The following is an 11,358-nucleotide window of genomic DNA, read 5'->3' on the forward strand; positions in this document are numbered from 1 at the left end:
AAATAGCTATTTATTTATCTAATATACCAAACAAAATTTTTTTTTATAATAATTAATATAATATCTATATCAGTTACTTAAGTTCTCAAATTTAAAATATAGCTTGAATTTTCTAAAGAATAATTCTTACAACATTTCTGTACGAACACCTTGGCTGACCGTAATATCATGTTACCAGTTACTTACCACCACCCCCCCCCCCCCATATTCCGAGGGTTAATCCCCATAAATCATACATTTAAATAAATACAGGAGACTTTATAATAATAATACTCGAGTCCCCTCCTCTTTACTACTTACTAGTTTTATGATAACGTTCATATTTTTTGAGGACTTTTATTGAATTTTGATTGGTTGGTTTATTAACTACAAGTGGCTTTGCCCCAATCCCCTAGGTGTCCCACCCCTCAAGAAAATAGTTATAAACCTTCCCGGGAACTATGAGAAGCTACCCTGTTAAGGAGAACCCGATCGGTTCAGCGGTTAGCGAGATCCTTCGTTACAAACAAACAGACATCGTTCTACGTTGCATGGATAGTGTCCAAACGTTCACCCCTAATCGTAATCTATAGAAGGGGTAATTTTGTTTACCATCATTGAGTATGTACATCAATCAATCTCCCATTGTCTTATCCCTTTAGATTTCTGCGATAATTAAATTTGGGTATGGTCCCATATGGATAGCTTTTTTGTTAATTGGGGCATGTGAGAATTGTCCTATCGATTTCAAATATTAGATGGGGATTCCTGTAATAGTTAGGTACGATTTAGAAAGCGCAGCAACTCTGTAATCATTACCAGAACGTCCGTACGTTCATTTTAAACATGTTGATTTTTTTACTTTTTTAACAACAAATTTTTATGTGATCTAATTATCCGATTGATTTGGTTTTTGTATATTGATTCCTGGGACAATAGTAAAATAAAGTACAATATAATAAGCGAAGTAACTATAATGAAGTCCTAAAAACGTAAGTATGTCTATAAACATTATCCTGTATCAAGCATTTTTTCAACAAATGTATACATATATTTTCTGATTATCCAGTTTTGACCATATACAAGTGTTAATGTCCGTTTGTCCTACCATTTTAGTGCTTTGCTTTTATGAATATTGTCATTCTTGTTATATTAGATTTTGATAGGTTACATTAGCTAGGTTAAGTTGGGTATCAGTATGATTGATATTATTTTGTTTTATTATCTATAATATAATTGGCCAAAAAGCCTTCATAAAGTGTTATAAAGAGAATATAGTATCACTGAAGATTCATATATTCCAACTTTCAATATGTAACTTTGAAGCAATTTTGTTTGTTTTCTACATTACCGAATACTTTGTGAAATCAATTCGTCTCAAATGTAACTTTTCTTAAAAATAGGTTTCTAAAACTTGAAATATAATTTTTAACTTTTTTTACCAATGAATGATGAAAGTATAAATTTAAGAACAATTTGAAATATTTACCCTCTAACGGCTAATTTATTTACTATAATTTCATCGTATTAAATCCAAATTTAATCTTGTTTCTCCCCCCCCCCCCCTATCCCAATTGGGTGGTTGAGGTTGAGGTTTTGATTTGAGCAAGGGGTCGAACTTGAAACCTTACTTTTAATAAAGCAGAGCTTTTCTATGATTAGAGTCGGTATGTCCGTCAATTACGGTTAGGTATGTCCTTTAAACAGTATTCTGTATTTAACAATTTTACAAAAAAAATGACGTATGATTTTGTCAAAAATAATACATTTATAAGTCCAAGCAAACGAATGAGAAAACGTGATTATAAAACGTTGGGTACCAGTATAATTTACACTTTACAGTCCATTCAATCCCTACTTGCCTTCCGGGTTTTTAAAAATGGACAAACAATGAAATAATATGAAATATATACATGGATATACTGAGAAAGAAAATTTGTAGTTAATTTAGCTTGCTAACACAGAACTCGTTTATTGTTCATTAGTTCATCTAGTAGAAGGGGAGTGGGTAGATTGGGGGGTGGGGGGTATGGTTATTTTAGCCAGCTATGAGTTTCACTTTATCAGAATACATGAAAATATGATGCAGCATCCAAGTAATAATATTTCCGTTGTAGTAGCGCCTCTAAAATGGAATGGACACACACACAAATAATCTATGATTCATAGTCATACCCATATCAACAAGGATCACAACATCCATAAAAGCGAAATGAAATGTAATTTAGAAGCCATATTGGAATAGATATTTATCCTATTTATTAACGAGTACTTTTAAGTCAAGTTTTTATTTTTATATAATTACTGACCCAACGGTTTGAAATAGATATTTATCGCATTGTGCCGTATATGTAATTTAGAAGCCATATTGGAATAAATATTTATCCTATTTATTAACGAGTACTTTTAAGTCAAGTTTTTATTTTTATATAATTACTGACCCAACGGTTTGAAATAGATATTTATCGCATTGTGCCGTATATGTAATTTAGAAGCCATATTGGAATAAATATTTATCCTATTCCTATCATATTATAGACAACTGACATTATTCTTTTATTTTAGTATTAAGGCATTATTAAGGCAGACCAGATCTGAGGCAGAAATATGAATTATAGAGAAGATATGCTGAAACAACAAAACAAATCTCTATTGCTCTCTTTTGGAAAGTGAGGGTTGTGGGGTGTGTGGATCTCGCTAACCGCTGAACCGATAATGTTCTCCTTTACAGTGAAGCTTCTTAAAGGTCCTGGGAAGGTTTTAAACTATTTTTGAACCCCAAAAAAGTATTTGTTTAACTCTTTTGAAACTCAAATCTAAAATGGGATGAGGTCGACTTTTTCTCCTCCTACCAGTGCCCCTAGAGGCTTCTATATAAAGTAGTAAGCTTTTTTCTATCTCTAGCGAAGGATATAATAGCTTCTTAATTTTATTATAAATTTTAAAATTTTCTGTAACATACCTAACATTTTCCCGGTTTTTGGGGGTTGGTGAGGAAAATTTTTAACAAGGGTTGGGTGGGGGGGGGGGGAGAAAGGGGTCATATCATTATTGTCTTACTCTTGTGTTGTTATTTTTTTTTTTGGGGGGGGGGGTTATAAAGGTGTCATATATATCAACCTTTCTTTTAGTTAAACCCCCCTCCCCCACCCTCAGTGGAAAATTTTTAACAAGGATTATAACTTCCATAAAAGCGAACCACTGAAACGGTAGGACAAACGTATATGAACACTTAAAGAGTCAAAGCAAAATTGTAAGTTAATTAGTTGGAAGACTCAAATTAACCGACCTTAATTATAGAAAAGCTTCGTTTTTAAAATGCAGTGTAAGTTAAAGTAAGTAAATTTTCCAAAAATTACCGAAAAAACTATCCGGACGGACCGGATATTTCAAAATGCATTCAAAATGCAGTGTAAATGAAAGTAAAATTAGTGACAGACAGACCAACCCTTATTATGGAAAAGCTTATGCAAAAGGATTTTCATAATTAGGGGAGGGGGGTGTATAGTAAATAATATACATATGCACAGTGGGATCTTTTGCCAAAAAACGGGACATTTAGAGTAGACAAAAGTAAACTTCAATAAATAAGCTTGTAGTTGTATTTGAAGAAATGATGTAATTTCTTTTGATTTAACTCGGAAATAACTTAAATTTTGCCTCTGTTAACTTCTAATGTGCATTTGGTAAGTACGTCTTGCTGTTTTAACTTTTGGAGGAGCAAAGCTACCCTATTTTAAAATTTTTTCTTTAATTAGACATTGGTACAGGTATCTGAAAAGTACCTCAATAAATTTTTTTTTTCATAAGATGAACATAAATGTATTTTTTGTTGCCTTGAAAAAATCTGGAAAATCATCAAAACTGAAGAGAAATATTTCACCACCTTTTTTAAAAACGGCCTAAACCCGCCAACAATTAATATTTTTTAAAAATTTCTTTTCTAGCTGTCTACTTACAGCCATTATTAGGTCCTAGGATAGATAAAAGTCGATTTTAGATTTTTTGGTTGTCCCGATTTTTTTAAGAAGATCCCACTGTGATATGTTTTATATTGGTCTATCTATAGAGGTCATTGACCTATATAGGTCATTAACATTAAAGGTGTGTGTAAAGTTAAAATTTTTTCATCATATTAACAAATTTTAACATTTTTTAAGCACTTTTCTCTATACTGATCAACCAAAAACGTCCTCTTAACAAAAATATGGAAGATTGATTTTACGGCATTTTGGAAGGGAAAAATGGAAACACAGGAAAAATATGAACGTTTTTTAATTATTGAAGAAATGTTAAATAACCCACTTAGGAAATTTAGTTTCTACTTTATAAAGAAATATTGCACTGCACCTATAATTTACAAATTTGTAATTACAGGTGGGCGAGAGATGGGCCAACTGTTACTGAAGTTACTTGGATACTAATTTGTTTAAAGCAAGGATTATGTTAAAAGTAGGCTTAACTGAAGGAATTTTTTTCCCAATCTTGCACTTAATATAAATCGGCGGGAAATGCCGTTTTTTAACGAAATGGGAGCCCTTTTTGCCCTATTTTTGAGATTATAATTATATGAATGAGATGATGTTATTCATATTGTTAAGGTTTGATAATCTGATGAGTAATTAAATTTTCTCGCGTACAGTCCCTTTTTTATTATCCCCCCTTTGACTTTCTCTTTCTTTTAAATGCGTATTTATATCGCGTAAGTATAATAAATTACATAATATTGATTTTAATTCGTGTTTATTCTTTATACTGTTAAAACATTATTCACAATGTCAAGAGTAAGACCATCGAATTTACTACGAAGATCAGCGAGAATAGAAGCACGTCGTGTTCAAGCCCAAGGTATAATATATTCATTATTTATTATTTAATTATAATATTTGCTTAATTTTCTGTTCTATTTTAATTGGATTCATTATATAGTAGTACTACAGCAATGAGCAAATATTTTGTTTTTGAACATATTACTATACAATACATTTTTTTGTCCCTGCGTTTTCTTAATTCAATTTTTAAGTAAATATTAATAGGGTCGAATCAAAATTAAATTTAATTATTAACACTTATTGTTTGACTTGAGAAATTAACGTCTGTAAAAACAAAATTAAATGTACTCAAAAGAAGCACAGCAATATCAAACAACAAAACATAAAGATTGATTAAAAACTAAAAAACTGTGTTAATATTTTTGGCGGATTTAAAATTCATTGTAAAGTATTTTTTTAAAATTCATTATTTGATTAAATTCATTAAGGACGTCCTGATGACGATGTTCGAGCTAATGACGACGTCCCACGGCCACTTCCAGTTCAACCTCTGCCACCAAGAGGTATAATATATTCATTATTATTTTAATGTAACCAAAAAATGGAAAAAATGGAATTTTTATACGTTCATCAAAAGAAAGTGAAAACCCAAATAACCTTGATTATATATTTATCTAAAAGCGTAAATACTCTAGAATACAATTTGCTATGGCTTTTCTAAAATTACAATGTAAAAAAGAAAAATAATGACAGAACTAAAATTTCTTCATTTATATAAGATATACTTATACTAAAGTAACAGGATGTCTGTTTGTCTGTGTTTGTACCGAAGGATATCGCTAACCGCTGAAACGATCGGGTTTTCCTTAATAGGGGAGATTCTTATAGGTCCCGGGAAGGTTTATAACTATAATTTTTAATATAATTATAATTTATTTAGTGTATAATTTTGATTTAATTTATTAAGGTGGTGCCAATAGACAGCGCCAGCGGTACCAGGGTCGGCAGCCATTGCCCATCTACATCCAGATGGGCAATGACTGCCAGATCAATGCCCCCCTCCGATGTCAATGCCCAGCCACCCCGCCCTCAAACCCCACCCAACGACGATGATGTCCCCGCCCCCGCCCCCCGCCCCCGCCCTGACATCCAACCCCCCGCCGATAATCCACCTCCCGCTGATGATGTCCCCGCCAACGCCCCCCGCCCCCGCCCTGACATCCAACCCCCCGCCGATAATCCACCTCCACCACCACCACCACCTCAAGGACGTCATGGTCAGCGACATCATCAAGGCGTCCCTATCATCTGTCTGCATCTAGGGGCGCATAGTCAATGTAATAATAACAGAAAAGAAATGCTTCAGGTGGAGATACAACAATGAACAGTTGGTATGGGATGAAAAAGTATCACACATTATAAACACACAGTTCATTAGAAAGTAAGTCAATTTTTTATAATTTTTGTCAAAATCAAAAATTAAAAATATACATCCTGACTGACTCTGATACATTTTTTTTATTTCAGTTACTTCGAAAAAGTGAAAGAGGACGGACAGAATTATCTGAAATGTCTACGTAAGTATTATTGACACAATATTTGAGTTCAGATAAATAAAGTGTTGTGTAGAATTTTTTAAGTTTTAACTTTAGAATAAATTATGAAAAGTATAATTTATTAATCCATATGTATTTTACTTACAGATTGTCCTAAGTGGAAAACCCGCTTTGATGAAGGCTTGGATGATGACAGCAATGTCATCAGGTAAACAGTTATATAAGTTTTTAACATTTACATACATATACACATAATTGAGAACATTAGATAATATACAAAAGTGTTTAACATACATAATTAGATAGTATACAAATATACACAAATCTTTAATTTAATCTTTTTTTATTGTAGTTGCTGCGTGAAGCATTGGTATAAATACCATCCAAACATTGAGAAAGCCTGCAAGAATGCTGTCAAGGCCTACACCAGCGAGAGAGACTACAAGAAGTATTTTGATACCGATAAACGTAAGTGGTACACATATATATTACATGTAATATATCGTATAAATAGATTAGAGAGTTCAACGATTGATGAAAAGCTATCGCAAACACACATATTTGTTGTATAATTGTATTATATAATATGCCTCCGTAATCAATATGATAAATAAATTAGAGAGTTCAACGATTGATGAAAAGCTATCGCAAACAGTAATATTTCTATTTTCATTCAGGCAACGAGCTAGAGACCAAGGATATCTGCATCAGCGGTATAACTGCCCTTGATTGTATCCATGCATATATACACAAACTCACCAATGGCCGTATATCATTGAAGCAGCTCAAAGATCCCTACCTATTTGTTTGGGATCATTTAATTGCTAAGAAAGGTAAGTATGAAAAGACTAAATAAATTTTAATTAAATTAACTTTTAAGCTGCTAAAAAAAATTTATAATTTGATTTTTATATTACAGTATAAAAAACTAATTCTATTTTAATTAAATTAACTTTTAAGCTGCTAAAAAAATGTTTGTAATTTTATTTTATTTTAAGTCGGGCTCCTTGAAGGCGGAAACAAACAACTAGCCCCCACAGACGAACAATTAAAGCTCTGGGTGACCAACTGTTATAAAAATTTTGTCGATATCTTGAAAAATGAGTTGAAAGATACAGGTAAAATCTTAATCAGAAATTTATGTGTTAAGAACGGGGGGTAGGGGGGGGGGGGAGTTAGTAACCATTGACATTTGAATTTTTATTTATAAAACTTAATAATTTGATTATTTTATTTTTAGCTATCCACCTAAGCATAGATTTTGGGATAGTATTCGTAGATTTTCTTGCAGGTATACATTCATTTATTTTAAATATTATAATATTATATAATATATACAAATAACATGAACTTACAATTTTATTTTATTTTCAGTTACAGCAACGTTTTTGGACAAGAACACCAATGAACCAAGAGAAGTTTTATTAAGCTGTGAAGAGGTAAAGAGTTTATCCTTATTATTATTATCATTTCATTCAAATAATTTAAAGTTCATATTGCAATTATAAATATTAAATTTAAATTATAAGCATAAATATAATTTTTTGAATATTTTAGATGCCAGAGCCTGATTGCACTGGCGTGTCCATCGTGAGAGCTGTTGACAAAATTCTGGCCGCTTTCAACCTTACCCACAAGCAGTTATTGTCATGCACTACAGATAGTGCAAAGAATTGTATCAAGGTTAGTTTAACTTAACTTTAATCTTTAACTTTCAAATTCACCCAATTTTTATCAAAGTTTAATATTTTAAATTTATTTAAAAAGTAGTATTTATAAAACTAATAATAATCAACAATTTTTAATTTTTATTTTTTTTATTAGTTCATGGAACTGCTGAACAAGGAGCATGGATTGTCCAGAGACGAATTGGAATTCCTGGTAAAAAATGGTGCTCTCTTGTCAAGTTTGGACGAGTCAGGAGACGAAGATAATACTAGTGCTGAGTCTGAGCAAGAAGAAGATGTTCTATCATTCTACAAGAACACTTTTGAAGCTGCCAAAGAAAGAACTGATGGTAAGATTATGATATTGACATGTCACATTGTCATCACATTTAAAACAAAAAATTTTAATTATTGATATATTAATTACAATTTATATTTCAATAATATGTCTTTTTGTTATGTCAGGTATTGAAGCCGCAAGAAAAGTTGCACTTCAAAGTGCAAGAAACCATGGAGTTATGGTTGAACTTCCCTGTTTGAACCATCAGTCGGATCTGGCTGTTGAAGATTCCTTGGAAAAGACAAAGGTAATGTAATAACTATTTGTTTGTATTTGCCTTTATTAATAGTTATTAATAGTAATGGTTTTGAAAATAGTAAGGGTTTTGAAGGGTTGATTGATTTTGTATTTAGGAAAACGTGGATTACAGAGATACGCTGAAATATGTGACAACATTAAATGGGAAACTGCGCAATAATAAGCGCTTAAGAAAGATCTACAAACGATTCAAACAACGAATGTAAGTGTTATTTTTTAACCAATGAGAAGCCAGTTTCAACAATTATTTTTTTTTTAAATTCAAAGAAAACATTTACAATTAACCAATGAGAAGCCATTATTAACTTTTAAAATATATCTTTTTTTTAGACTAGTGAAGCCATGTGATACAAGATGGAGTTCCATTGTGAACATGTTGATCCGTTTCTTCGAACTCTTGGAGAATGAGGACTTGCTGAAAGCTGTAAAACAATCACTGATTGATCAAAAAGGTATACATATATTACTCACAATACACATTTGTAATTTTTTATTTGGTTTGGTAACACAAAAATATAAATAGACAATAGTTGAGTTGAAGTATTTTTTTTTATGTGGTGATACAAATTTGTAATACTATTTCTTTTCAAGTATTTTTTTTATGTTTAGTCAATATTACATGGCCTACTCAAGAACAGATTGGTCTGTTAGCAGATATCAAAGCTGTCCTGGTGAAAATTGATGGTCCAATCACTAAATCTGCACAATCCCTGGAAGCAACCGTACCTAGCATGTTTGCTAATCTAGAAACTGTTCTTTCAAATCTGGCTAAACTGGGTAAAGAGAATAACAGGTTGGTTTTTAATTTTTTTAGTTGCAAAAAATGCGCCATACTAAAGATATAACAAATAAAATGTAGAAAAGTATTATAGGGAGGGGAGGAATATAAAAAAAAACATATAAAAAAAGCTATTTTATTTTATTTATATTTTTGCAGGTTTGCTGTCACAATGTATGACAAACTGAAAGGACGTGTAACAAAAATGCTGAATTCTCAAGGTTGGAAAGCGCTGTTGTTTCTGCACCCCTACAGCAAGACGTACCTGGAGATGATCGTAGGCGACGGCGTAAGTTTTAGGCTTTCTTAAAATGAGATATTTAATGGATTTTCATTTTATCATTTTTGATTTTCTATGATAAGGAATAAGAATAAAAAACATATCAAATAGCTACAAATAATTTTCATTTTATCATTTTTGATTTTCTATGATAAGGAATAAGAATAAAAAACATATCAAATAGCTACAAATAATCGTCATCCTACAACAGATATTATATCAAAATTTAAAAGAATATATGACGTCAGAAAAAAAATAAAAAGTAACCAATGAGAAGCAGGCATTTACTTCTGGCGGCTGCCGCTAAAAGTGAACACTAATACTAGGTAACAGGTTCGAAATTGAGACTAAGTTTTATAAGCTTTCTTAAAATCATGAGATAGATATTAAAATTTAAAGAATAAATTTTTACAGGAAAAGAAAATGCCCAGCCAGCTAGTTGATGAGAAATTTGCCAAAGAGATCCTGGATGATGGCTATGAATTGTCCAAGTTAATCGGCGAGCGCGTTATTCGTATCCAGTTGGCTAAATGTAGCGAGACCGAGGACGAGGACGAGACTGACCAGGAGAATGGAGGAGATACTACCAGCATCGAGGACGAGGAGGAGGAGGAGGCTCCAAGCAGTGCTGCAACAACAAACAATGACGAAGATTCAGAACCCGATGTTTTCGCTGTTTTTTTTGAGGAAAAAAAGCAAAAATATCAAGAAGAACAACAAAATAAGAAGATAAAACCAAAGAAGAAGAAAAGCAAAGAAGAACAAGTCAAACTTCTGAGGACAGCCATGTACACAGGTCTGGAGAAATGGCGCAATCAAAACGCCACAAACCTTGTCGATTTCTACAGAAAATCCACCAAAGGAGATAAGAAGAAAGGTTCAAGATCCGCAACCATGGATCTAATCCATGGTACTGTGAAAAACTTATTGGAAGAGGACCAGTATCCAGCCGAAATCAGGGAGCTATTGGGGAACCTTATCCTTCTGCCGGTCAGCAATTCGAGAGTGGAAAGAATATTTTCCCATCTCAAATTGCTTTTCAGCAAAAGGAGGTATAACCTCAAGGCCCAAATGGTTAAGGAACTGATGTTCCTCGGATACAATAACCTTGTTCCCAAATCAAACGTCAAAGATTTTTTGTAAGCTGCTAAGCCATGAGCCGTTTGCTTTGAGATCAATCATTCTTCTTGTACATATTTTATTTTTAATACATCTATATTGTTTAACTTTAATAATATTATCAATAAATTATGAAGAAATAAAATTGAAAATAAACGTATAATTAAAGAATCATAATGGCAATGCATTTCTATTTTCAATTGTGTATGAATATTATGAAATAAACTTATTTAGTACAGCTAATTTCTTATTTATTTATCCATAATAAAAATTCTTTCTTATATAGTGATAAGCGTGACCGCGATGGCGCGTCAACTCGCGGTTGCGATGGTTATAGCTTTCCCCGCACTCGTTTCTCCGTCGTCTTTCACTCGGTACGGGCTCTCCCTCGTCCGACGAATTCCTCTCTTTCCATAAATTTTGTTGTTATATAGGGGTTCTAACGACGCGCTTGCGTTATGTGAAAAAACAAGTAAAAAAACGGGCAAAAGTATAATATTTTTGGGAATTATTTATCAAAAAACAATTAATGCTTTACTAATATGCATTTTTCAAGTAATTTTCCAGCTCGAAGAGCTATATAAGACAATTTAAGCTTATTTTATTCAT

At 32.2% G+C, this 11,358-nt stretch overlaps 1 protein-coding gene across 1 annotated transcript; it reads left to right on the forward strand.

The window, feature by feature from the left end:
* Positions 1-5,860: 5,860 nt before the first annotated feature.
* On the forward strand, positions 5,861-10,987 carry LOC145335265 (uncharacterized). Its single transcript, XM_080181004.1, has 17 exons — positions 5,861-6,028; positions 6,074-6,192; positions 6,279-6,328; positions 6,455-6,515; positions 6,660-6,775; positions 6,985-7,140; positions 7,306-7,425; positions 7,548-7,598; positions 7,682-7,746; positions 7,865-7,990; positions 8,132-8,324; positions 8,440-8,561; positions 8,668-8,774; positions 8,903-9,024; positions 9,182-9,365; positions 9,510-9,639; positions 10,045-10,987. Exons 1-17 carry the CDS (start codon positions 5,861-5,863, stop codon positions 10,771-10,773), a joined length of 2,619 nt encoding a protein of 872 aa, XP_080037130.1. The 3' UTR covers positions 10,774-10,987.
* The last annotated feature ends 371 nt before the right edge of the window (positions 10,988-11,358 follow it).

The sequence above is a fragment of the Acartia tonsa genome, chromosome 13, assembly GCF_053477335.1.
Source record: "Acartia tonsa isolate MP-2025a chromosome 13, ASM5347733v1, whole genome shotgun sequence".
Taxonomy (NCBI): domain Eukaryota; kingdom Metazoa; phylum Arthropoda; class Copepoda; order Calanoida; family Acartiidae; genus Acartia; species Acartia tonsa.

Excerpts from the sequence above, each read along its gene's own strand:
- LOC145335265 (XM_080181004.1), top strand. The coding sequence starts at position 5,861 with ATGATGTCCCCGCCCCCGCCCCCCGCCCCCGCCCTGACATCCAACCCC. Across the intron at positions 6,029-6,073 it reads ACCACCTCAAGGACGTCATG|GGGCGCATAGTCAATGTAAT; the intron begins GTCAGCGACATC and ends GTCTGCATCTAG. Across the intron at positions 7,991-8,131 it reads GTGCAAAGAATTGTATCAAG|TTCATGGAACTGCTGAACAA; the intron begins GTTAGTTTAACT and ends TTTTTTTATTAG.